Raw genomic sequence first — 26804 nt, 5'->3', positions numbered from 1 at the left:
TTACAAGAGCCAATGGCTGGTTGTGTTTTCAAAAACATAAACTAATTCATTGATGGTGCCTTCAAGTTTTTCCTTATTAGCTCCAGAAAATTCACCCACCTTCTGTCCTTTTTTTAAAAACTGGAAGGTTGGCATGCTTGCATGCTTTTGACTTCACACTCTGCAGCAACATCCTGACAGTCGTCCACATCTACTTCAAGGAACACCACGTTGGAATACTTTTCAGAGAGGGAATGAAAAAAAAGGCTTGATTATTTTGCAAGGCCCACACCACGTGGCTGAGAAGTCAACGACTACAAGTTTATCTCCTGCACTGTTCAAGGCTTCCTGGAAAGCATACTTGCTGTCGATCTGCTTCACCATTTTGGTGGCTGAGGTCTGACCAACGACCTTAAGAGCTGATGGAAGTGGATGCAAAGAGGCAGAGGGAGCTTATTCTGTGTCTTTTTATTTTCTTTTTTTCTCATTCTCTTAAAATTTCTTATTTTTTTATCCGAGAGTTAAAGGAAAGAAATTTCTGTGTTCAGATTTGTCCTGAAACTTTTACTTAGGAATGTGAATAGAACAGAGGTTTGAATAGTTAGATATCTTTTATTAAGAAATTAGATTTCCAGTCCTGGCCCCTTTGACTCAGCAGTAGAGCATCTGCTCATGAACCAAAGGGTCGTGGATTCAGTTCCAGTCAAGGGCACATACTTTGGTAGCGGTTCATCCCTGGCTTTGGTTGGGGTCATGTGTCTCTCTCACATCAATGTTTCTCTCTTTCTTTCTCCCCCTCCCACTCTATCTGAAGATAAATGGAAAAATATCCTTGGGTGAGAATTAAAAAACAGAAATTAGATTTCCAGTACTTTGAGGATGGAAACACACAGAAAGAAGAAAAAAAAAAATCCTGCATCACAAGTGCTTCTTTTATTCATTCCTCTATTCAAAAATGAAGAAAATGTCTTGGATGATAAAGACAGAGGGTAATACACTCACAGTGCAAGGTCTTTTACTGATTTGCAGCCAGTGTTCATGCGAATAGTAATCTAATAATACCCTATTCCATTTAAAGACTAGAAACTTGACATTTCTGGATATTTTAAAGAATTTGCACAATGACCCTTCAGGCCCTTCTGATCCAAACATTGTTATTACCCTTGCTTGACGGCAATTTAGGTGGACTGAAGTTGAGTACGATCTTGGATGCTAATATATGCCCTATTGGTGTGTGATTTTCTTTTTTTTTTTTTCATTATTATTATTCTTTTAAATGTGTTTTTATTAATTTTTTATTTAAAAAATGGTTTAGAAATTTTAAAATTAATTAATTTATTTTTGTTACAGATGTTTCTCATTTTCCCCCCATTGACACCCTCCTCCCTACTCCTGTTCCCTGCCCCCACAACCTTCACAGTATTGTTGTCTATATCCATTGGTTATGCATGTAAGTTTTTTAGTTTATCTCTTCCTGCACCCCCCTTTCCTCTGAGGTTCATCAGTCTAACAACCAATTTGTACTTCTTATTCTCTTAACCTTTTTTGCCCATTCCCTCACAACCCTCCTCCCATATGGCAACCATCAAAAAGTTCTCTGTATCTGAGTCTGTTTCTGTTCTACCTGTTCATTTGGTTTGTAGATTCAATATTTGATAGATATGTATTTATTGCCATTTTATTGTTTATATTTATTATCTTCTTCAAGAAGACCCTTCAACATTTCATATAATGAGTTTGGTGGTGATGAACTACTTTAGCTTTTTTTTTGTCTAGGAAAATCTTTATACGACCATCATTTCTAAATGATAGCTTTGCAGGATAGAGTCATCTTGGTTGTAGGTCCTTGTTTTTCATCACTTTAAATATTTCTTGCCACTCCCTTCTGGCCTGCAAAGTTTCTTTTGAGAAATCAGCTGACAGTCTTATGGGAGCTCCCTTGTAGGTAACTACCTGCTTTTCTCTTGCTGCTTTTAAGATTCTCTTTTTGTCTTTAACTTTTTGTATTTTGATTATGATGTGTCTTGGTGTGGGCCTCTTTGGGTTTATCTTGTTTGGGACTCTCTGTGCTTCCTGGACTTGTATGTTTCCTTCACCAAGTCAGGGAAACTTTCTATGATTATCTTTTCATATAGGTTTTCAATGTCTTGCTCTCTCTCTTCTCCTTCTGGTAACCCCATGATATGAATGTTGGTACTCTTGAAGTTGTTCCAGAGTTACACTATCCTCATTTTTTGTTTATTTTTTTGCTGTTCTGATTGGGTGTTTTTTACTTTTTTATATTCCAAATCGATGTTTTGATTCTCAGCTTCACCTACTCTACTGTTGATACCCTGTAAATTATTCTTAATTTCAGTTAGTGTATCTTTCATTTCTGATTGGTTCTTTATTATGCTATTGAGGTCCTCACTAAGTTCCTTGAGTATCTTTATAACCAGTGTCTTTAATTCTGCATCGGTTAGATTGCTTATCTTCATTTTGTTTAGTTCTTTTCCTGGAGTTTTGTTCTATTCTTTCATTTGGGTTATGTTTCCTTGTCTCCTCATTTTGGCTGCATCCCTGTGTTTGTTTCTATGTATTAGGTAGAGTTTCTATGTCTCCTAGGCTTCCTAGGGTGGCCTATTGTAGTAGATGTCCTGTAGGGTCCAGTGGCACAACTCCTGGATCACCCCAGCTGGGCCCTCGAGGTGCACCCCTTGCGTGGACTGTATACCCTTCAGTTGTAACTGAATCTTGATTGCTGATCACACATCAATTAGAGGGATTTACTCAGGCTGATCAGCTGCATTGACTGGCTGTGACCACTGACCACCAACCTCTGACCACCTTGGAGGATCACCTGTGCAGGGTCCCAACCACACAGAGCAAGACTTACTTCAGCTGAGCTCTGATACCACCCCTTGAGTGTGTTGCTTGTGGAGGTGGTTGGGTGCTGGTTCTTCAATGTGGTCTGAAGTTGTCCACTGAGTATGTTGGCTCTGGGGCTTCCCAGGAGGTGCAGGCCAAAGTCAGCCACTATCTCTGTTCTACCTAGGGTCACCAGGCATAAGCTACAAAGTGATCTGCAGATGGCTGCTTCCTGTGCTGGGCTTGGAGGTGCCCAGGCAAAGCCAAGTTGTAAATCAAGGCTGGCTGCTTCTAGTGCCAGGCCTGGGCTACTTAGCAAGAGATATGGGGTTCTCTGAGGCCAGATGCTGCTTGTTTGAGAGAATTTAGTAAAATTTGAAGCAGGAGCCAAGACAGGCCAATCATATGGTAAAGCCACTGGCCAATCATATGGTAAAGCTTGGGTGGGCTCAAAAGTTGGGTGGGGCAGAGCCTCAGGGAACTACCAGGGCAGGGCAAACAATGTTGCAGATATGGCACCTGCCTGCAGGTCCCATGGGGGAAGGACTCACCAAAGGAACAACAACCTCTGCCAAGTTGTCTGACTAGGAGAAAGCTGCCTTTCCAGCTCTCACCCTAATGCCAAGCAACTCAGTTCTTCCCTATATGTCTCTGGTGCTTTTTGAGCTACCTCCCCCACATTAGAGCTCAGAGGGAGTGAGTCCAAGTAAGTCTGTGAGCAGGCTCTTTAAGAGGAGCTCCCTGGGACTCCAGAAACCTCAGCCTCAATTCCCACTAATTTTTATAGCCAGAAGTTATGGGGACTTCACTTCCTGGTACTGAAACCCCGAGTTGGGGACCTGATGTGGGATGGGGACCCCTTGCTCCTCAGGAAGGATTTTCAGAGCGGAGATATCCCTCCTCACCTTTTTTCTGCCACACATGGGTGTGGGACCAGCCTGTCTGCGCCTTTGCCCCTTCTACCAGTCTCCATGTGGCTTCTTTAATTTCATAGTTGCAGGACTTCCTTTCAGCTCAATTTCAGGTGGTTCTTAATGATGGTTTTTCTGTAGTTTAGTTGTAATTTTGATGTCGTTTGGAAGGAGGCGAGTACCATGTTTACCTATGCCGCCATCTTTACCAGAAGTTAATAAAAAAAAAAATCTTAAAAAATAAATTTTAGAAAAGATGTGGAAAGGATCCTCAGCGTATAGGCTACAAGGAGAGCACCAGAGCATCAGCCTTGTATAAAGCAAACTTGACTCCATTTGGTAGATGCCAGGATAGATGCAAAAGACACAGTGGAGGAGAATGATGTGACCTGATTTTTCTGGCAACATTACTTTCAGTTTCTATAGGGAGTCCCTCCACTGTCCTTCTGGTTCTTGGATTGAATTTATAACTTATGCCTGGCTAGGCAGAGTATTAAATTTCTCTGCTTAATGCAGGGGCACAGGACTTCATCAAAGACAATGACTTGAACTGGGTATTATGTAGAGTTGCTGAAGTTGTAGCCTTGGAGGTGCTGGCAGCTATCATATCACCATGAGGAAAGAGCCTGCCTGGGAATGAAAGAAACCTAGAGGAAGGAGGAACAGAGACATAGAGAGAAACAAAGTCAATGCCACTGTGTCATCATCTGAGTCCTAGATGAAGCTTAGACAGAAAAAAGTCACTCCTCCTAGGCTTTTTAGTTAGATTTATTTATTTAATTTATCAAACCTTACCATAGAGCAAGCATTGTTCTAAATGTTACACAAAGACTAGTTCATTTAATACTTGCAACCCTGTGAGGTAGGAACTATGATGTTCTTCCACTTTACAAATGAAGAAACTGAGGCACAAAAAGGTTTTGTAACTTGCCCATGACTATACAGCTTTCAGATGGTGGAGGCAGCAGTACATTTCCATTTTTGCTTAAGTCAGTTGCATGGTGGATTCCTGTCATTTATCTTAAAAAAGTGTGACTAGTGCAGCACATGACATTAAGGAGTTTTCCAGAAGGTGTGCCAGGCAAAGGGAGCAGCCAGTGGGCGAGTGTAGGGCAGGGTGTATCGGTACTGTCTAATTGCATGATTGCACAGGTTCAGGGTGGCTCGAGAGGAGAGTGGTGAGGTGAGAAATCCATCCAAAGGCAACAGCAAGAAAAGCATTTATGATTCTTCCACTGGGGACTAAAAATTAGAGTATCTTAGTCCCACTGGTGCCTCGAGGACATTATATTAAATTCAGATATACCAATGTGTTTTGAGTAAAATGTGTTCCTCTCTTCCCATGTAGATATTTATTGAGCACCACTTACATGCTCTTGTGAGACAGTACACTGACAGTGCACTTAGTGTACTGCAGTATCCCAAGTTTAAACACCTGGAGGGGAGACAGTAGATAATAAACATAATAAGGGAATAAATGATGAAATATGTTAAAGGATTATATGCGCAAAAGAAAAAAATACAGCAGATTAGGGAGACGTAAAATATCCCAGGCTGTGTTGACTCATGTTTGATGAGTTTGAGTAACAGCAAGGAGGCCAGTGAGGCTGGAGCCAGGAGCAAGTAGGAGATAGTCCACAGAGATAACATGGTGGGTGAGGAATGCAGGGTCCTGTGACTGCTGTGACCACTGTGACCATGGTGAAGTCTTTGATGCTTATTCTGAGATGGGAGAGACAGTGGAGAGTTTTGAGAAGAGTGACAAGGTCTAATGTAGGTGTAAAAAACCCCACTCTGGTATCTATATGGAGAATAGGCTGTAGTAGAGCAAGAGCTGATGTAGAAAGATGATTTCAGTAAATCAAAATCACAGTGAGCTACCACTACACAACTATTAAAAAAGTAAAAATTATAACAAAATGACTCTCGTGTATTGCTGGGGGGAATGGAAAATGGTATAGCCACTCTGGAAAACAGTTCAGCATTTTTTTTTTTTTTTAATCCTCATCCGAGGACATTTTTCCATTTTTTGTACAGACAGAGTGGGAGGGAGAGAGAGGAAGAGAGAGAGAGGGAAACATCGACGTGAAAGGGACACATCGAGTGGCTGCCACCTGCATGACCAACCAGGGCCAGGGACAAACTGCAACCGAGGTACATGCCTTTAGTGGGAACTGAACCCGGGTCTCTCCGGACCGCAGGCGGGCGCTCTAACCGCTGAGCCAAACCAGCCAGGGCCAGTTCAGCATTTTTTATGAAATTAAAATACATTGTCATATGACCCAGCAATCCTGCTCCTAGGTATTGACCCAAGTAAATGAAGACATGTTCACACAGAAACCAATACATAAGTGTTTAGAGCAGCTTTATTTGTTTTATTTGTTTGTTTACTTTTTAATCCTCACCCTAGGATATTTTTCTATTGATTTTTTTTTTCAGATAGAGTGGGAGGGAGGGAGGGAGGGAGGGAGGGAGGGAGGGAGGGAGGGAGAGAGAGAGAGAGAGAGAGAGAGAGAAACATGGATGTGAAAGAGACATATCTATTGGTTGCCTCCCGCACAACCCTGACCAAGGCTAGGGTTTGAACTTACAACTGAGATACATGCTCTTGACCAATAATCGAGACTCTTTGGTCTGAGGGCTGACATGTTTAGAGCAGCTTTGTTTGTGATAGCCAAAAACTGGAAACAACCCAAATGTCCTTCAGCTGGTGAATGTGTAAACCAATGATTGTCCATCTGTACAGCAATAAAAAAGAGTATGCACTGCGGTTACATGCAACAACATGGATGAATTTCAGATGCATTATACTAAGTAAAAGAAGCTGCACTCAAAAGGCAAAGCTTGTAGGGATAAAGAACATAGATCAGTAGCATCCAGGGTTTAAAGGCATGGGAGTGCTTGACAACAGAGGGGTTTCTAGGAGGGTGGTGGAACTGTTTTGTTATCTTGGTTATGGTAGTGGTTATATGACTCTGAATTTTCTAAAGCTCACAGAATCATACATCAGAAAGAGTGAATTTTATTGTTGCAGTCACCCAGGTAAGAGATGATGGCTTGGACCAAGTGCTAACAGTGTAGGTGGTGAGATGTGGTTGCATTCTAAGGGTAAAACCAATGGGATTTGCTGATGAATTAGATGTGGGATATAAAAGGAAGAGATAACTCATGGATTGAGCCAAGTTTACTGCCTGAGGAACTAAGAATGTAGCTCATTAACTGTGATGGGGGCTGTTGGTGAAGCGAGGACACTAAGTTTGAGATATCTGTTAGACATTCAAGTTGTATATATGAGCCTGCAATTAGGAGAGGTCTGGGTAGGAATAAATATTTGAGAGTTGATGGCTTTTAAAGTCATAAGACAGGAAAGATAACCAGGGAATGTGTATAGAGAGAGGAAGTAGGAGGGTTGAGGCCTGGGAACTTCTGGGTCCAGTGTTATGATTCTCTGTGTATTCTACACTGTTGGAGCATATAGATATAAGGGTAGTGCCTTTTTAATAAATGTAAACATGCTATACATACATGTGTGCACCTTAATTTTTTTCCAGTTACCAATATATCTTGAAGCTTGTTCCCAAATAATATACAAAAGTTTGTTTGTTTTTTGGGGGGCTGCATAATATTCCACTGTATGGACATGCTATAAACTTTCTCTATGTATATTTAAAATTTTGTATTATGAAAAATTTCAAACATGTAGAAAATGTAGACAGAATAATATAATGAACCGTTCAGAACTATCACCCAACTTTAACAATGATCATCTCATGGTCATTTTTTTTTTTTTCTTATCTAGATAGCCACACACTCCCCTTCTTTCCAATTATTGTTTCTTGGTAACTTGTTATTTTGATAAAACTTCAAACTTATCATACAGTCTCTTTTTAAGGACACTTAAATGGTTTACAATATTTTGCTACTATAAATAATACAATAAAATACTAGAACATCTCTTTCACAAAGACCACAATCCCTGGGGCCCATTGGGACAAAGGGCTGGTGGCTGAAATGTTTTTAGAGCAATCCTCTTGAAGAGTAGGTCCCAAACATTGAAAACAAATCCCAGAATTGCTGAGGTCCTTTTTCTTTTCCGGGAAAGTCTCTTGGCCTTGGCCTTTGCAATTCTGACACCAATTCCTGTGCACGGGTTTCCTAACACCATTGAGCAATTCTTTAATAACAGCTGGGTGTCCTATGATTAAACTCAATTTTGACACTGTCTACCTGGAGATAGCATCAGATCCCACAGGTTAAGGGCTCAATCCCACATTACTGCCCCCCCGATTAATTCAGATGCCAATCATAAGTTCAGGTTATCAGTTGTGTTTCTGAACCACTGGCTATAAAATGGAGGCCCCTATGACCTCCTCATCAGATTCAATTAATTTGCTAGAGTGGTCCACAGAACTCAGAGAAACATTTTACTTACTATATTATAGGCTTCTTATAAATGGATATAACTCTGTTACGGCCAGAGGAAAAGATGCATAGGTCCAGGTATGGGGAAAGGGCTCGAAGGTTCCATGCTCTCACTGAGCATGCCACTTTCTCCCTAATTTCTGTGTATTCATCAAAATTGAAGCTCTCCAAACCCTGTCCTTTAGGGTTTTTATGGAGGTTTCATTATAAGGACATGATTAATTAAATCACTGGACATTGCCCTGGCCAAATGTGACTCAGTGCACTGCACACCGAAAGGTCTCTGGTTAGGGTGCATAGAGGAGACAATAGATTGATGTTTCTCTACCTTACTCTCAAAAAAAAGAAAGAAAAAAAATCAACCCAGCTGGTATGGCTCAGTGGTTGAGCATCAACCCATGCACTAAGAGGTTGCCAGTTTGATTCCTGGTCAGGGCACCTGTCGGGTTGTGGACCCAATCCTTAGCGGGGGACATGCAGGAGGTGGCCAATCGATGTTCTCTCTCATCGATGTTTCTATCTCTCTCTCCGTCTTCCTTCCTCTCTCTCTAAAAGCAATAAAAAAAAAATCACTGGCCATGATTTAACCTCCAGCCCCTCTCCACTCCCTGGAGGACAGCAGGGTGGGACTGAGAGTTCTTCTTCTTTTTTTTTTTTAATATATGTTTTATTCTATTTAGCATCAAACAATATTAAATATGGTCAAAATATCAGCCAACCAGAGGACTCCCTGAATAAGAGGAAGGGGAGACAGGAGAGGCTGTCTGGTGATCCATCAGCTGGCAAAGCCAGAACGAAGTGACTGTGGCTAAATGTAGAATCAAAGCCTAGAATCTGAGGAAAGGGGCTGAAGGCAGATTAAGTCTGGGGACTAGGACCCAGGGCAGAAGAGGTAGGGTAGGCAGAAGGGGGTTGCTGCATCACTATCTTGTCCTCAACTTCTTCTCCACTGTCTGTACTATCCATAGCTTGCTCAAATAATTAACACGGCAACCACCAACACTGACATAAGTCTTCCCCCCCATCCCACCTCAACCCTGCCATGTCAATAATATTTATGACCCCTGGTGCTCCAAGGACAAGCCCTCATTACTGAGAATCTGATGGCCCACAGGAAATACTATATTAGTATACAATAATATTTGCTTATCTGGCAGAAAAGTTCCAGCTATTTCTCTCTCTCTCTCTCTCTCTCTCTCTCTCTCTCACACACACACACACACACACACACACACACATGTATGTGTGTTTATTGATTCTTTGGAGAGAGAGAGAAGCATTGACGTGAGAGAGACACATCAATTGGCTGTCTCCTGCATGCCCCCCAACTGGCGATCAAACCCACAACCCAGGCATGTGCTTTGACAAGGAATCAAATTGGACCTCTTAGTCCTTGGGACAACCCTCAATCCATTGAGCTACACCGGCTTGTCTGGACTGAAAGTTCTAACACTTTAATCACATGGTTAGTTCCCTTAGCAAATGGCCTCCATCTTTAGGTAGTTTCCAAAAATCTCCTCATTAACTTGACAAAGGACACCTTTCTGGCTCTCCTTACAGAATATTCCAAGGGTTTTTGGAATCTGGTGCCAGAAACGGGGATGAAGACCAAATACACATATTTTTAAATTATAAATTACAATATCACAGCCTCTGAAAGGCCCTCTAGAGCTTCTGCCTTTGATGGTCTAGAAGGCCACATGTTCAAACTAAAACCATACTTGAAAAGACATTTTCGGAGTAAGGTTAGCATGCAGTTTCTTTTCCTCACTTCACCACTGTGCCACATGGTCCAGTTTTTTGCTGCCTGGTGTTCCCCCACCATTTTCTCTTTCCTGCACATTCTTTCCTCAATTTTCCTCAGTTCTGTGTCTGGCTAGCCCTTCTCATTGTGTCTTTGTCAGCTCATATGTCCCTTCCTTGATAATTGTTCTTGCCTTTACCAGTTACTCTCAACCACTCACCTCAATTTATGTCTTCTAAGTCACTTCATCATTATTTGTCTCATTCACTGTTGTAACCCAACAAGAATCTTACCTGCTACAAAGCAAGTAGTCAGTCAATATTGGTTAGCAAACTAGAGTAAATGAAGGAATGAATATTTAAAGCTAGAAACTGAGGGATAATCCCAGACTCCTTCTCCCTCATTGCACATCCATTTTGTCACAAAATCCAGTCAGTGGGAAATGTTCTTCAAAGGTACTTAGTGCTTCTTATTACTTGTTCGCTAAGACTCCCTTATCACTGGATTTTAAAAAACAGGACACATTTTTTTTGTTTGTTTTTTTTGAATGTCACTAGACAATCAAGCAAACTTTTATTGAAACTTAAATTGTGGTACAGAAATACATTTCAACTGATTTAAGTCCAACACCACCACGAAGAGAAAAATTATGGCATCAAAATTTCCCCTCCTCTATAATATACTAGGATTAATTTAAAATTATTATTTAATCTAAAGTTTTTATTTTTCTAGAAAACAGAACACATTTTTATCATTTCCTATTTGCAAATGGGGAAATGGAGACACATGGATGGGGGCTGCTGGCTGCCTGTAGCATGGAAACCTCACCATTTGCCAATCTCTTGCTGCACAGCTGATCTCAGGCCTATAGTCTGAATCTGGATGACTTTCAGACAACCCTAGAACTTCTATCTCCTTGACTGTTTAGATACATACAGGGCTGGATGTACTTGGAGGCTCATGTCCCAGGCTGCTGGTGGGTTAGGACCAGTCTTGGAGCAATTCTGGTGGGAGGGGCATTATAATTGAAGACATAGGTTAATCCCAGTCCCTCCCCTGGTAAGCTCTTAGGTATAACTCGCCACATTATTGACTACTACAACCTACTCCCAAGTTTTAGTGCCTTAACATGGCAAATATTTCTTTCTCACACTACCACAAACTTATGCAGGTTGGTTGGCATGGGATACTTTCTGCTTCATGATTTTATGGGGACCCAGACTCCCTTCGTCTTGAGACTCTGCCCTTATCTGGTCTTTGGAGTTCTCTTCATTGAGGCAGAAGATGGGGAAAGAGTGTGGAGGATTGCTCAAAAAAAGGCCTGGAGGTGGCCAACATCATTTCTGCCCGGATTCCATGGGTCAGAATGCTGTCAATGGCCTTGCTAACTGCAAGGGAGTCTGAGAAATGTAATCTAGCTGAATTCCCAGGTGGAAAAGGAAAATGGCTTGATGAACACTAGCCAGATACTGTCCTTCCCTTGCTCAGGGCTCAATGTACAAGTTTCTTCCTCTGAGAGGTCTTTCTTGTCACATCCTCACCACCAAGTCTGGACTAGTTTCTTCCTATGGGGTCTCATCATTATCCTCTTCTTTCCCCTTCACTACATTTACACTGTGATGATGTTTACTTGTTTGTTCCCCACTCTAGACAAGGAGAGCAGAGAATATATCTGGCTTTTTGATGTGCAATGCTTCTAGTACAATGCCTGGCACATAGCTACTCAATTAATATATATTGATTTAATGAACTTCTCTGGGACAGTTTCCTCTTCTATAACATGGGAATACCAGCCAGATAGAACTGTTGTTAGTATGGGTACTGTGTGTGTATGCACTTAGCAGTATCTTTTTCATGAACGAGTGCCATGTGCCTGACAAATATGAGTGTCCCTTCCCTACACCCCTATCCTAAGTCTTCTTCCTGTATTGTGTAAGCCTCTTGTCAAGTTGCAGCACATGGCTCATTGCTATCTCAGTATGTGCCCTCCTCATCTTTATGTTGCAGGATGGACTGCACTGTGCTGCCCATCTCTGGGACCCTTTTCCTAGTGCAGAGCTTGGACCACAGGAGGCATCAGAGAGCCCTTACTGTAGGCTTGACTACATCAGAACATTGCCTGGCTCATCACAGAGGGCAAATTGACTGCCAGGCAAAATTTAACAAATTTTGTGATTGGCCCCCATAGTGTTTAAATTCAAAGCTCAATTAGTTGTCAACATATAAAAGTTAGATTTCATACAGAAACACTCTTCTCTTGAAAAATGGTAATATTGGGCAATGTTGGTCTAGCAGTCCTGCCTGATATCAATTGACTGAAGCTGAGCAATAGCTTTCCCCTTTACACTGAGCACGTGCTCTTTACTTCTCCACAGTCTCTACTACCCTCTGGCATCTTAAATCCTGCTACTCTCTCTCCTTTGAGTTACCTATCTGGCCAGTGCAGAGACTTAAATCGGTTGTTGACAACTTTTTGGTCATTCTAGACACTTTGAAAATCTAGTGAGAGTTATGGACTCTCTCTCCAGCACATGCACATAAACACAAAATTTTACATACAGTTTGGAGATTTGCACCCCTACTAAGGCCAGGCTATAGACTTCCAGGGTGAGAATTCCTGAGTCAGAAATAACATTGTTCTTTCTTATTTTCTAACACCCTCTCCCAAATTTTCCCCATGGCTGGCTCCTTTTCAAACTTGGAGTCTCAGCTCAAACAGCAACTCCACAGACCATCCATTGCAAGGTAGCTGTCCTCCTTTCTCCTGGAGCTCTATTCATTCATTCATTCATTCATTCATTCATTCATTCATTCATTTAATTAAAAGCTCTAGTTCTTTTTAATCTCTGTTTTTATTTTCCCTAGAGGGCGTTTCACCCTCTGAACTTCTCTGGCTCAGTCATCAGTTCACCTGTTTGTGAGCTTCACCCTCACTCCAATACAGTATAATGTCGAGATGACGCCGCATCCCAGTGCTGTGAAGAGTGCCTGGTACCCAGGAGGCACTTAATGAAAGCTTGTTCAAATCAATGGATGAATGGTAGAATGAATAGATGGATTCCCCCATCCCGGGCTCCTCCAAGCTCTAGGTGGGAGGAGTCAGGTGAGAGTAGCCCTGTAGTGGGTAACTTCGGTTGAGTCCCGTCCCTGTGGTACTCTTCTGCGTGGTGTCTGGTGGTGCCGGCAGGTGCCTGGAAGGCGGAAACTTCGGGGCCGGAACGGGAGTGCTGAGCGCACGGGGGCAGAGGGGACAGCTTAAAGGGTAGGACCACAGCGGCGGCCGCGGGAGGGGCGAACCGGCGGGTGTTGGAGGTGGCGGCGGCATGTCAGGGCAGCGGGTAAACGTGAACGTGGGCGTGCTGGGCCACATCGATAGCGGCAAGACGGCGCTGGCGCGGGCGCTGAGCACCACGGCCTCCACCGCCGCCTTCGATAAACAGCCGCAGAGCCGCGAGCGTGGCATCACGCTCGACCTGGGCTTCTCGTGCTTCTTGGTGCCGCTGCCAGCTCGCCTGCGGTCGGCGCTGCCCGTGCCCTGCCCGGCGCCGGAAACCGGGCCTGAGCATGGCGAGCCGCAGCTTCAGGTCACGCTGGTCGACTGCCCCGGGCACGCCTCCCTCATCCGGACCATCATTGGCGGTGAGCGCGGGCCGGGAACGGGAGCCGGGCTCGCGGACGCCGGACGGAGCGGCCCGTCCCCCAAGGGAAGTCACTTATTAGGTGGGGCCACCGAGGCCCCTCAGCGAGTGAGCGGAAGCTTGGGACTTCAAGTCACAGGCGGTTGACTTGGAAGCTTCTCCCACCCAGCGCAACCGAGACGAAAGGTGCTTTCCTTAAAAAAAAAAAAAAAAGTTTTTGGTTTTTTAAGAAAGTCAAGACGTATTTGTAATACACGAACAAGTTGAGAAAACTGAAAGACTACAGAGTATATGTTAAAAAAAGGTCACAAAAAGGTCTCCACTCACCTGTCCTTTGGTCACCTTGTTTCCATTCCCAGAGTTAACCCACTTTTCTCAGTTTCTTGTGTATCATTTCAGAAAAACTTGTATAAAGACAAGCTTATCTGTGTATACCTGTTACCCCCATCCTAGTTTTTCTTGTTCTTCATTTTATAAAATGGTAACAACATACACACTATTTTATTCAACTCTAAGGGCTTCATATCTGTACATATAAAGCTACATAATTCTTTTTTTTATATAAACAACCTTTTTCCAATTTTTTTGATGTAAAATCGACAAATACAGTTGTAAAATATTTAAAGTGTACAACATGATAATCTGATATATGTATACATTGTGGAGGGATTCCCACAATCAAGATAATAAATCCACCACTTCACATGTCTACCTTTTGTGTAAAAATACTTAATTTCTATTCTCAGAAAAGTTGTTATAAACAATGCAGTGTTACCAACTACAGTGATCATGTTATACATTTGCTTATTTATCTTACAACTGAAGGTTTATTATCTTCAACCAGCCTTTCCTTCTTTACCCCATCCACCAGCTCATTTGCCATTTCTGGTGTCTGTCACTGATTATTTGTGTTTGTTGGTTTTAATTAACAATGGCTGGGATGTTTTTCTTTCTTTCTTTTTTTAACTCATCTTTATTGTTGAATGTATTACAGATGTCTCCCCTTTTTTCCCCATTGACCCCCTTCTCCCCAATCCCGCCCCCCTCCTGTCTTTCCCACACTCTTGTCAGTGTCTATTGTTTATGCATATATGCATAAAAGTTCTTGGGTTTATATCATCCCACCCTCTCTCCCCCCTTCCCTTTGAGGTTCATCAGTCTAACAGCTAATTTGTACTTAATTCTTTCATCTTCTTCACCCATCCACTCCAGTCCCCTCCCATCTGGCAAGCAACAAAAAGTTCTCTGTATGAGTTTGTTTCTATTCTGCTTGCTCATTTTGTTTGTACATTCAATTGTTGATAGATATGCATTAATTGCCATTTTATTGTTCCTATTTTTGTTGTTCTTCTCTTTCAAGAAAACCCTTCAACATTTCATATAATACTGGTTTGGTGGTGATGAACTCCTTTAGCTTTTTCTTGTCTGGGAAACTTGTTAGGTCCATCAATTCTAAATGATAGCTTTGCAGGGTAGAGTAATCTTGGTTGTAAGTTGTTGCTTTTCATCACCTTGAATATCTCTTGCCACTCCTTTCTGGCCTGCAAAGTTTCTTTTTTTTTTATCCTCACCTGAGGACATTTTTGTTTGTTTGTTTTTTGTTCAGATAGAGTGGGAGGGAGAGAGAGGAAGAGAGAGAGAGAAACATTGACGTGAAACATCGAGTGGTTGCCACCTGCACGACCCAACCAGGGCTGGGGACAAACTGCAACCGAGGTATGTGCCCTTAGAGGGAACCGAACCCGGGTCTCTCTGGACTGCAGGCAGACGCTCTAACTGCTGAGCCAAACTGGCCAGGGCCTGCAAAGTTTCTTTTGAGAAATCAGCTGACAGTATTATGGGAGATCCTTTGCAGGTAACGAACTGCTTTTCTCTTGCTGCTTTTAAGATTCTTTCTTTGTCTTTAACTTACATCATTCTTTTTAAAGGTCTCATAAAATTTCATTGTATACTTGCACCAACATTTTCTTAACTATCTCTTAATGATGGATATTTATGTTCTTTCTAGTTTTTGCTAATGATGTTGCAATGAATTTTCTAGCACAGTAGTCTTTGGCAGCTTCTGGAAAACTGGCTAGGGCAAAGAGCATGTGTTTTTTCAGTCATGATGGATACTGCCAAAATGCCCTCCTAAGTTGTACCACTTAATTTTAATTACAGAGATATTACATGAATATGTTCTACTTGTGAAGAAATTGAACATTACAAATCCGGCAAAAGTTCCCTAATTACCCCTCCTATTTCTCCAGAGGAAGCCACTTATACCTTTGTGGATTACTTTTCTAGACCCATTTTACTACACATAAGTTTATGAACAAGGCTTTAAAACTTGTTTTGTTTTTAGAGAAAAATGACACAGTGATATAAGCCAATGACACACAAAAGGGCATAGTGCTAAAAAAAGTCTTCTTACTGCTGACCTAAGTACCTGGTTATATTCCCTGTTTTTCATTTCCTTGTGTTTTCCTTCCAGCGATAGTCTCTATACCTACAAGCACATATGGGAATATATATTGGGCAGATAATTATTTTTTATATGTTTTTTTAATTTATTTTTTTTTAGAGAGAGAGAAAGGGAAAGAGAGAGAGAAACATCAATGTGAGAAACATAGATTGGCTGCCTCTTGCACACCCCCTACCAGGGACTGAACTCGCAACTCAGGCATGTGCCCTGACCAGGAATTGAACTGGGACCTCTCAGTCCATGGGTCGATGCTCAGTCCACTGAGCCACACTGGCCAGGCTAGCTGGCTCATTATTTTTTTTATTTTAATTTTTTTTTAGAGAGGAAAGGAGAGGGAGAGACAGACTGAAACATTGATGAGAGAGAACATTGATTGGCTACCTCCTGCATGTCCCCCACTGGAGGTTTGGCCCACAACCTGGGCATGTGCCCTGACCAGGAATCGAACTGGTGTCTTCCTAGTGCATGAGTCAATGCTCAGCTACTGAGCCAAACTGACTCGGTTGTCTCCCGCACGACCCGGACCAGGGCCCGGGACTGAACCGCAACAAAGGTACGTGCCCTTGACCAGAATCAAACCCGTGACTCTGGTCTGCAGACCAACGTTCTACCGCTGAGCCAAACTGGCCAGGGCTAATTTTTAAGTTGATAATTTTGTATGGTCCGTGAATGATGTTAGAAATATCCAGATGGCCCTTGCATGTGGGCAATCTGAGAGAATTTTTCCATTTTATAGTAGTGGAAATGGAGGCTCAAAGAGGAGAGAGGATCTGGCCAAGGTCACACTGCCTAAAGTCTTCTACTCAAGTCATATATTTCAGTCATCAGATGAATATTAAGGGGCACATGATCTTGTGTACCTTTTCCCCTCCCTTTGTAACTGAATTCTGTTTGGTCACATCCAAATATATTTTAAGCATGTACTGTGAGCCAGTCTAGGTTGGAGGTGGAAGATATAGGTAAAAAAAGTGAGAAGGCAAATTCTTAGTCTTTTTTAGTATATAGTGATGAAGGATAACTTTTGGAATCAGAACAAGGTTTGGAGCTTGGCTTTCAGACACTTGACTAACTGCATGACTTTTGAACCAAATTCTGGACCTTCTGAACAATGGCAAATAGTGGTAACTACAAAGCTCTTCATTGGCATTGCTTTTCTGGCATGTTTGCCACTTTCTGGGCAAACCCTACAAAAAACGTGGTGGTTACCATTTACCAGTTTAGGAAATTGGGACTTAGAGGTGCTGCTAGTATGTGGCACAGTCCAGATCTGCTTCACCTCAAATCTAGAGGTTTTTCCCATGCTTCCTCAGGCCACTTTGTACTGCCCTTGATCCCTTCTAACATATACATGTATAGAGAAGCTCTTCATAGGACAAGAAGGTTTCAGATACTGGCCTGATCTTATATAACCAATGCTCCCAAGAATTTGGCAGGTCCTTGGTCTAGACTATAAAACTGCAGAAGAAAAGAAGAGGAATTTTTCTCTTATATATACATTGTGGCTCTTTTAACTTTTTTCTCGCCTCCTGAGTAAGACTTTCTTCTTACAGGCATTGAAATGTGACTGGAGCACATTGGAATAATGAGACCATGGCTGCTATCTTTATCCTTAGATAGGTCAGATTCTCACCCTCCTTTTCAGGGAAATGAGAAAAAAAATTTTTTTTTCTTTTCTTTTGAGGGTAAGGATGATCACATTTGAGGTCCTGCTCTGTCCCATGCCCATTGCTAAGAATTTGATTCTATGCAACAATCTCAAGTGGTGGGCATGTGGTGGGAGGGGGAGGGTTAGCCCTAGTCTTCAATGAGAACTCTGAAGCTTGGAAAGTAAAATACCCTGGACTAATAATGTTGGAACCTAACTCTGCTGCCCTTAACCTGGATCTGCTCAATATCTTTAGTTATCCTCATGATCCATAAACCCATGGATATCTTTGCCCTCTTGAAATGTCTCCAGAGGCCAAATTCGGGCTTGTGGCAGCTGGACTCTTACAGTTCTGGACTTTGTTCTTCCTCTCCTAGCCACTTGCATTTCTCTTTCTTAATTCATTCCCCACACAGTAGGCAGTGTACTCCTCTTACAAATGTTCATCAGATCATATCAACCCACAGCGTCACGACTTCCACTGGCTTCTCAATGTGCTTAGAGTAAAACCCAGCTATCTTTTTATAGCCCACAGGAAGAGAGACCCCCTTTATGATCTGACCTTACTTTCCTCTGAGCCTCATCCCTTTCTACCCCCACCTTCAACCACACTGGCCTCATTTCTACTTATTGAATGGGCCAGTCTTTGCACCGCTGTTCCCTCTGTTTGTATATCTGGTTCCCCATCATTTATGTCTCAGTTTGAATGTCACCTCAGAGAGGCCTCCTCTGACTTACATATTGAAAGTGTCCCCACTTCTCTTCCCCTCATACTTTCTCGTGTCCATATTTTATTTCTGTATAGCCCTTTTCACTATCTGATACTCTTTATGTGTTTACTTGTTGATTGTCTCTATCTTCCATGAGAATAGAGCAGGAACCATGTCTGTCCTGTTCACCCGTGTATTCTCACTTCTTAGTTTAGAGCCTGGTGTGTGGTAGGCTCTTGGTAAGTACTGAATAAATGAAGCTGTTTACCAGCTCTTGGGCTAGTTGCTTATAGTGAGCAGAAAGCAACCAGTATGAAGTAGTTCCATAATGCATGTTGATTCTTTTCCTTCCCTCTAGGAACTGACATTAGAGCCTGGAGGAGGGCACTATCCCATGTACAGAGTGACTTATTAGAGCTCTTTGCACAAAGGACAAAAACAGGAATAACTTATTTTGCTGGGGGAGGTGGGTAAGGTATAATAGGGAAAGAAGAGCTTTCCTAATAGAGAAAAATACCTGGGCAGGGCTTTGAGGCTTAAACCTGCTGTCTTGTCTATTTAGAATCCGAAATAACTGCCAGCATTTAGGTGCAGATGGAAATCAGCATGGTGTGCTGAAGATGAAGATAAAAGTGTTGATTAGCCAGAGCCCAGAGAGTGGTATGTGTTGGACTTAGATTAGGCTCTTAGTTTAGATTTCTCCTAAGGGTACTGGGAAACTTTTAAAGCAGGTTTGTGAAATGATCAGGCTGAAGCTTTAGAAAGATGCAAGATCACTGGGCAGGTATTCCTGCTAGCAGCAGGCACCGCAGCTATACCTGGGATTGTTGGAAGATTGGGCTTTTGTTAGAGTTCCCAGCCTATTGTGAATGGTTTAGACCACTTACTGAATACATTATTCTTAGTAGAAGGAAATTAGAACTATTTTCTGAGTTCTATGATGATATCTCAGAAATTTAATCTTAAAGCTGGCTCTCTTTAATTCTGTTGCTCCCCCTAAATACTTTCATGTACAAAGGGAATTCTTTCTTAACTTGGAGAAAATTGGGTTTTATCTCCGTGATCCACGTGGCCATAGATAAAACTCCTAAGTGGTACTTTGGTGTTAACAATGACAGTAGTACTTCTGATTTATTTAATGCTACCCTCATGCTTATTTTTTTCATGTAACCCTCACAGTAACTGTGTGAGGTAAATGATATTCCCATTTTGTAGATGAAAAAGCAGAGGCTCAGAGAGGTCAGAGAGCACAGTTCATAAGTGTCAGAGCTCTGTTTGAAGCTGTGTTGATTTGACTACACGTTGAATGCCTATACTCGGTCATTCTCAACATAAATGACAAAGTGTGCCTGTCCCCTCCAATCCCCTGTAGTGGTGTTTCAGGGCTCTATTTTTCTGTAATCCATTTTAGAGTATAAACCTTTCAGGGTTAGAACTTCAAAAAAATTCAGTAATGTATGTTTTAAAGACTTGGGTGGGGATGAGGGACTTGCACCCATCCTTAATCTAATTCTGGCAGGAAAGAGGAGAGCTGAAAAATGCTGGTATCTTGGTTTGGCAATTTATAGTCCTCTAGTGGCTGCTAGGATTAACAGTGTATTGTCTCCTGGTCTTTTGTTCTCATGGTTAATGAACAGCAGCTCTTCTGCTACCACTTGTTGCCCTGGTTCTCTTGCCTCCCTGATCTCTTGCTTCCTGTGCTTACCATTTAAGTGGTCTCCCTGGACACAGCTGACGAGAGCTGTCAAAGTCTTGTAAGTCTAACTCAGGATTATGCGCTCTGGAGGGAAAATAGCAACTCCAGGAATTTTATCTCCACAGCCTGGGAGAGGGTATTCTTCGTAAAACAAGCTGCTTTGCTTTCTGTGTTTTACAAGCTTTCTGACCTCTTAGTGCCAATGTGGAGAAAGTGCTTGTCCCTTTGTCCTATATTATGAAGGAGTATGCTTGCAGTCTGTCTGAGATACTCTCTTTGGACCCATGAAACAGGGTGTTTCTGTGTGTTAATGAATGTGGAATATGTGTTTTCAACCAGATTTTTAAAAAATTGATTTTAGAAAAAGAGGATGGGAAAGGGGAGAGAGAAAGGGAAAAAGAGAGAGAGACACTGATGTGAAGGTGAAACATCGATCTGCTGTCTCCTGCACACCCCCTCTGGGTACTGAGCCCACAACCTGGGCATGTGCCCTGGCTGGGAATCAAACTAATAACCTTTTGGTGCACTGAATGATGCTCAACCAACTGAGCCATACCGGCCAGGGCCAGTGCCACTTTTGTGATGTTCTCTACTGGTGTCTCTTGTGTTAACTTGCTTAAAGACTCTTTATGTCCAGTAGGAAGTCGGCTTCCCTCAGTGCCAAGTATGCTTCTATTCAGATACAAGTTTTCCTGCTACCTTATCACTCTCTGACCCCACCTGATCTCTTTCTAAATTGGAGTGCCTTTTAGCAATCTCTAGGAGACTCTCAAGTTGAGCGGTATCTGCAGCACTTTATCCTGGAGTTGGACAGCGGGTGACTTTACTTCAGTTTGGATGACAGTGTGAGAGCAATAAAACATCAGAGATGCAGGCTTGAGTTTAAATTAATGCAGAATATTTGAGTAGAAACCAACAGGAAAGAAAAATGGAAACAGGTAGTCATATTTCATTCGGTTGAGATACATTTTTCTTCTCATGGGGCTTGCCCTTGAGAACAAAACATATCAGATGTTAAATCAAAGAATATTTTGGTAGTCATGCTAGGAATAGAAAATAATGCAAAGACTTTGCCTTCTTAAGGCAGATATTTTTGCTGGAAGGTTATAATCAAAGTCAGAAGGAAATCATAGCCATAGCTTTTGGTAAAGCTGTAATTATTTAAAATTAATTGTTTTTAAACATTTTACTTAGCATGTCTCATGGTTTTTTTTCAAAGTCACCCTGTCCAGGTTGGAATAAGATTTGAGTGGGCATCCCAGGATGCAACCCATAAATTAAGCCCTGGAACATATTTCCCTAACCCCCAAGTCTGGCATTCTATGTTGGCTGGAGCCTCAGTAGGCCTTGGAAACTGTGCTGAATGAAGAAGATGGTGTATGCAACTCTGGTGCTTTGGGTAACCTAGAGGCCTCACTCCTGGTGAGATGGTCATTTCTGAAGTGGCCTCAGGGTGGGGTGGGGAGCTGGAATAATTCCCTCACAGGCTGGACTTCAGTTTCACCTTATGCCTCCACTCCTCTGCTGCAGGCTGGCTTCTACCTGTTGTTCCCATTAGCCTTATAGGGGACATCACAGGGACAGAGACATCTGAATTACTCTCTGTGGGACAGACACATAGTAGATACTCAATTATGTTTTTATTTTATTTTTTAAAAAAATTTTATTTATTTATTTATTTATTTATTTTTGTTACAGATGTTTCTACTTTTTCTCCCATTGACACCCTTCTCCCCCTCCCTCCCCGCCCTGTCCCCACCTTTGTTATCCATGTCCATTGGTCATGCATACATGCATATAAGTTCTGTGGTTTATCCCCCCCCCCCCCCACCTCTTCTGGGAATAGTCAGTCTGTACCGTACTTCCACGTGTCTGGGACTACCCTGTTCTTCAGACTGTTACGTTCAATATATTGTACAAATAAGTGAGATTATATGATACTTGTCTTTCTCTGTTTAGCTTGTTTCACTTAGGATAATACTCTCCAGGTCCCTCCATGTTGTCTCAAAGGATAAGAGATCTTTCTCTCTTATAGCTGCATAGTACTCCATTGTGTATATGTACCATGGCTTTTTTATCCATTCATCTACTGATAGACATTTGGGCTGTTTCCAGATATTAGCTATTGTAAATATTGCTGCTCCGACCATGGGGGTACATATATTCTTTATGATTGGTGTTTCAGGCTTCTTAGGGTATATTCCTAGAAGCGAGATTACTGGGTCAAATGGAAATTCAATTTTTAATTTTTTGAGGTAACACCTTATTGCTTTCCATAGTGGCTACACCTGTCTGCATTCCCACCAGCAGTGCACTAAAGTCCCCTTTTCTCCACACCCTCGCCAACACTTGTTGTTTGATGATTTGTTGATGGTGGCCATTCTGACAGGTGTGAGGTGATACCTCATTGTTTTTTAATTTGCATCTCTCTGATGATTAGTGATGTTGAGCATTTCTTCATATGTCTCTTACCCATTTGTATGTCCTGTTTGGAGAGGTGTCTATTTAGTTCCTCTGCCCATTTTTAAATGGGTTCTTTGTCTTCCTTTGTTGAGTTGTATGGGCACTCTCTATATATTGGAAATTAACCCCTTATCTGATATATCATTGGCAATTATGCTCTCCCATATAGTGGGTAGCCTTTCCGTTTTGATGATTGTATCTTTCACTATGCAGAAGCTTTTGAGTTTGATGTAGTCCCATGTGTTCATTTTCTTTTTTGTTTCTATTGCCTTAGATGATGTATCAGTGAAAATTCTGCTCCGTATGATGTCCAAAATTTTGTTGCCTACAGTTTCTTCTAGGATTTTTATGGATTCATGAGTCACATTTAAGTCTTTTATCCATTTTGAGTTTATTCTTGTGTAGGGTGTAAGTTGATGGTCTAGTTTTATTTTTCTGCATGTAGCTGTCCAATTTTCCCAACACCATTTATTAAAGAGGCTGTCTTTACTCCACTGTATGCTATTGCTACCTTTGTCAAATATTCATTGAGCATATTGCCTTGGGTTCATTTCTGGGTTCTCTATTCTGTTCCACTGGTCTATATGCCTGTTCTTGTGCCAGTACCAGGCTGTTTTGATTACAGTGGCTTTGTAGTATAACCTGAAATCTGGTAATGTGATCCCTCCAACTTTGTTCTTCTTTTTCAAGATTACTGTGGCTATTCGAGGTCTTTTTTGGTTCCATAAGAACTTTTGAAGTACTTGTTCTAATTCTGTGAAGTATGCTGTTGGTATTTTGAAGGAGATTGCATTGAATCTATAGATTGCTTTGGGTAGTATGGACATTTTAATGTTAATTCTTCCAATCCATGAACAGGGTATGTGGTTTCAGTTTTTTATATCTTCCTCTATTTCTTTTTTCAATGACCTGTAGTTTTCTGCAAGTAGGTCCTTTACTTCTTTGGTTAAGTTTATTCCTAGGTATCTTAATTTTTTTGCTGCTATGGAAAATGGGATTTTTTTCTTAGTTTCTCTTTCTGTGAGTTCATCATTGGTGTATAAGAATGCCGTCGATTTCTTGATGTTAATTTTGTATCCTGCTACTCTGCCAAATTCATTTATTAAGTCTAGTGGATTTTTGATGGAGTCTTTAGGGTTTTTTATGTATAATATGTCATCTGTAAATAAATGACTCTTTCACTTTCTCCTTTCCAATTTGGATCCGTTTTATTTTTTTCTTCCTGTCTGATTGCTGTGGCTAAGACTTCCAGTACTATGTTAAATAAGAGTGGCAAAAGTGGACATCCCTTTCTTGTTCCTGTTCGTAATGGAAATCTTTTTAGTTTCTGCCCATTGAGTATGATGTTGGCTGTAGGTCTTTCATATATGGCCTTTATTATGGCGAGATACGATCCCTCTATTCCCACATTGCTGAGCATTTTTATCAGAAATGGATGCGGGATTTTGTCGAATGCTTTTTCAGCATCTACTGATATGATTATGTAGTTTTATTCTTCATTTTGTTTATGTGGTGTATCACATGTATTGATTTGCGAATATTGTACCAGCCTTGCATCCCTGGGATGAATCCTACTTGGTCATGGTGAATAATTTTTTTGATGTATTGCTGGATCCGATTTGCTAGTATTTTGTTCAGGATTTTGGCATCTGTGTTCATCAGGGATATTGGCCTGTAGTTTTCTTTCTTTGTAGTGTCTTTTTCTGGTTTTGGAATTAGAATTATGCTGGCTTCATAAAACGAGTTTGGAAGTCTTTCTTCTTCTTGAATATTTTGAAATAGTTTGAGGAGAATGGGTGTTAGTTATTCTTTGAATGATTGGTAAAACTCCCCTGTGAAGCCATCTGGGCCTGGGCTGTTGTTTGCTGGGAGAGTCTTGATTACCTCTTCAGTTTCCTTAGTTGTATTGGTCTGTTCAAGTTTTCTATCTCTTCCCAGTCCAGTTTTGGGAGACTGTGTGTTTCTAGAAATTTGTCCATTTCGCTTAGATTGTCAAATTTGTTGCCATATAATTGTTCATAGTAGCTGTTAATGATCTTTTGAATTTCTGTGGTGTCAGTTGTTACTTCTCCTCTTTCATTTCTGATTTTGTGCATTTGGGTTTTCTCTCTTTGTTTCTTGATGAGTCTAGCTAAGGGTCCATCCATCTTGTTTACCTTTTGGAAAAACCAGGTCTTTGGTTTCTTTGATCCTTTGAATTGTTTTCTTGGTCTCTGTCATTTATTTCTGCTGTGATCCTTACTATTTTCTTCCTTGTACTTGCTCTGGGGTTTTCTTTTTGTTTGCTTTCTAATTCTTTAAGTTGTGAGGTTATACAGTCAATTAGAAATTTTTCTTGTTTCTTGAGGTAGGCCTGTAGTGCTAGGAACTTCCCTCTCAGAACTGCTTTCACTGCATCCAATAGATTTTGTGGTGTTCTGTGTTCATTTTCATTGGTTTGCAGGAAGTTTTTAATTTCTTCCTTGATCTTCATGGTAACCCATTTATTGTTCAATAACATGTTATTTAGCCTCCATGTTTTCAAATGTCTTTGCATGTTCTTGTTGCACTTGATTTCTAGTTGCATGCCATTGTTATCTGAGAAGATGCTTGATATGATTTTAATCTTCTTGAACTTGTAGAGATTTTGTTTGTGTCCTATCATGTGGTCTATCTTTGAGAATGTCCCATGTGCACTTGAGAAGAATGTGAATTCTGTAGTTTTGGGGTTTGATTCTCTGTAGATATCTATTAAATCCATTCAGTCTAGTGCTTCATTCAGAGTCTCTGTTTCCTTGCTAATTTTTTGTCTATCCAGTGCTGTCAACAGGGTGTTCAAGTTCCCTGCTATGATTGTATTGCTATTGATTTCTCCTTTGAAGTCCTTCAGAAGATTTTTAATATATTTTGGTGCTCCTATATTGCGTGCATATATGTTTACCAAGGTTATATCTTCCTGTTGGATAGATCCTTTCAATATTATGTAGTGACCTTCTTTATCTCTAGTTATGGTCTTCATTTTGAAATCTTTGTTATTAGATATGTGTATTGCTTCCCCAGCTTTTTTTTGTTTTTTTTTTGTTTGCTTAGAAGATTTTTTTTTGCATCCTTTCACTTTTAACCTATGTGAGTCTTTGACCCGTTTACCAAGGTTATATCTTCCTGTTGGATAGATCCTTTCAATATTATGTAGTGACCTTCTTTATCTCTAGTTATGGTCTTCATTTTGAAATCTTTGTTATTAGATATGTGTATTGCTTCCCCAGCTTTTTTTTGTTTTTTTTTTGTTTGCTTAGAAGATTTTTTTTTGCATCCTTTCACTTTTAACCTATGTGAGTCTTTGACCCGTCCCGCAGGTCGAGCAACGAGGACTCTAGAGGGGGAGTGAGGATGAGGAGGGACAAGAGACACGAGAAATGGAGACAAAACAGGGTTCTGATCAAGTCTCTTTATTCTGGGGAGATCCACATTATATATAGTGCAAGAAGCAGAAAAACAAGAACATTTGTTGCCAAGCGATAAGTTTGTGGTAACCACCCTGAAGCAATTTCAAGTAAATATCATGGGTGGAACAAAAGATAAACAGAGCATAACTGGCTGAGTAAATGGTTACTTAAAGGAATGCAGAAACATTGTATGCAGAGCAGATTTTAATAAAATGGATGCCATGCAACTAGTCTCCCACAAGTCTTTTGTTGTGTGGTGGGTCTCTTGTAAACAACATGTAGATGAGTCATGCTTTCTTATCCAATCAGCTACTCTGTGTCTTTTTCTCAGAGCATTCAGTCCATTTACATTTAAGGTGACTATTGTTATGTACTTGTTTATTGCCATTTTTATTTGGTTTGGTTATAGTTTTTTTTCTATTTCTTCTACTAATTACAGCAGTTCTTTTAACATTTCTTGTAGAGCTGGTTTGGTGTTAATATATTCCCTTAGACTTTTTTTTGCCTTATGGGTTTCCTTTGTGGGTAACCTGTTGCTTATCTCTTGCTGCTTTTAGGATTCTCTCTTTGTCTTTGATTTTTGGCATTTTAATTACTATATGTCTTGGTGTGGGCCTGTTTGGGTTCTTTTTACTTGGGGCTCTCTGTGCTTCTTGAATTTGAATGAGTTTTTCCTTCACCAAATTAGGGCAGTTTTCTGTCACTATTTCTTTGAATATATTCTCTAATCCTTGCTCATTTTCTTCTTCTTCAGGGACTCCTATGATGCGAATATTATTATGTTTCCAGTTGTTCCATAGTTCTCTTAAGCTGTCTTCCTGTTTTTTAATCGTTTTTTCCTTTTGGTTTTGTGATTGGTT

General features: G+C 41.1%; 1 protein-coding gene and 1 pseudogene across 10 annotated transcripts in view; one reads left to right on the top strand and one right to left on the bottom strand.

Moving 5' to 3' along the window:
- On the bottom strand, positions 1–363 carry LOC118619209 (annotated as a pseudogene).
- A 12843-nt stretch (positions 364–13206) lies between these two features.
- EEFSEC (eukaryotic elongation factor, selenocysteine-tRNA specific) overlaps positions 13207–26804 on the top strand; it is a 450913-nt gene continuing 437315 nt past the window's right edge. For all 10 annotated transcript variants that reach the window (XM_036246063.1, XM_036246064.1, XM_036246065.1 and 7 more), the window contains exon 1: positions 13207–13542. In XM_036246063.1, the coding sequence (XP_036101956.1) occupies positions 13227–13542 (316 nt within the window). In that variant the 5' untranslated portion in view covers positions 13207–13226. The remainder of the gene's footprint in view (positions 13543–26804) is intronic.

This window comes from Molossus molossus, unplaced genomic scaffold, assembly GCF_014108415.1.
Source record: "Molossus molossus isolate mMolMol1 unplaced genomic scaffold, mMolMol1.p scaffold_m16_p_6, whole genome shotgun sequence".
Classification (NCBI taxonomy): domain Eukaryota; kingdom Metazoa; phylum Chordata; class Mammalia; order Chiroptera; family Molossidae; genus Molossus; species Molossus molossus.
Note: the sequence above shows the minus strand (reverse complement) of the source record. Positions and strands in the feature narration are given on the sequence as shown.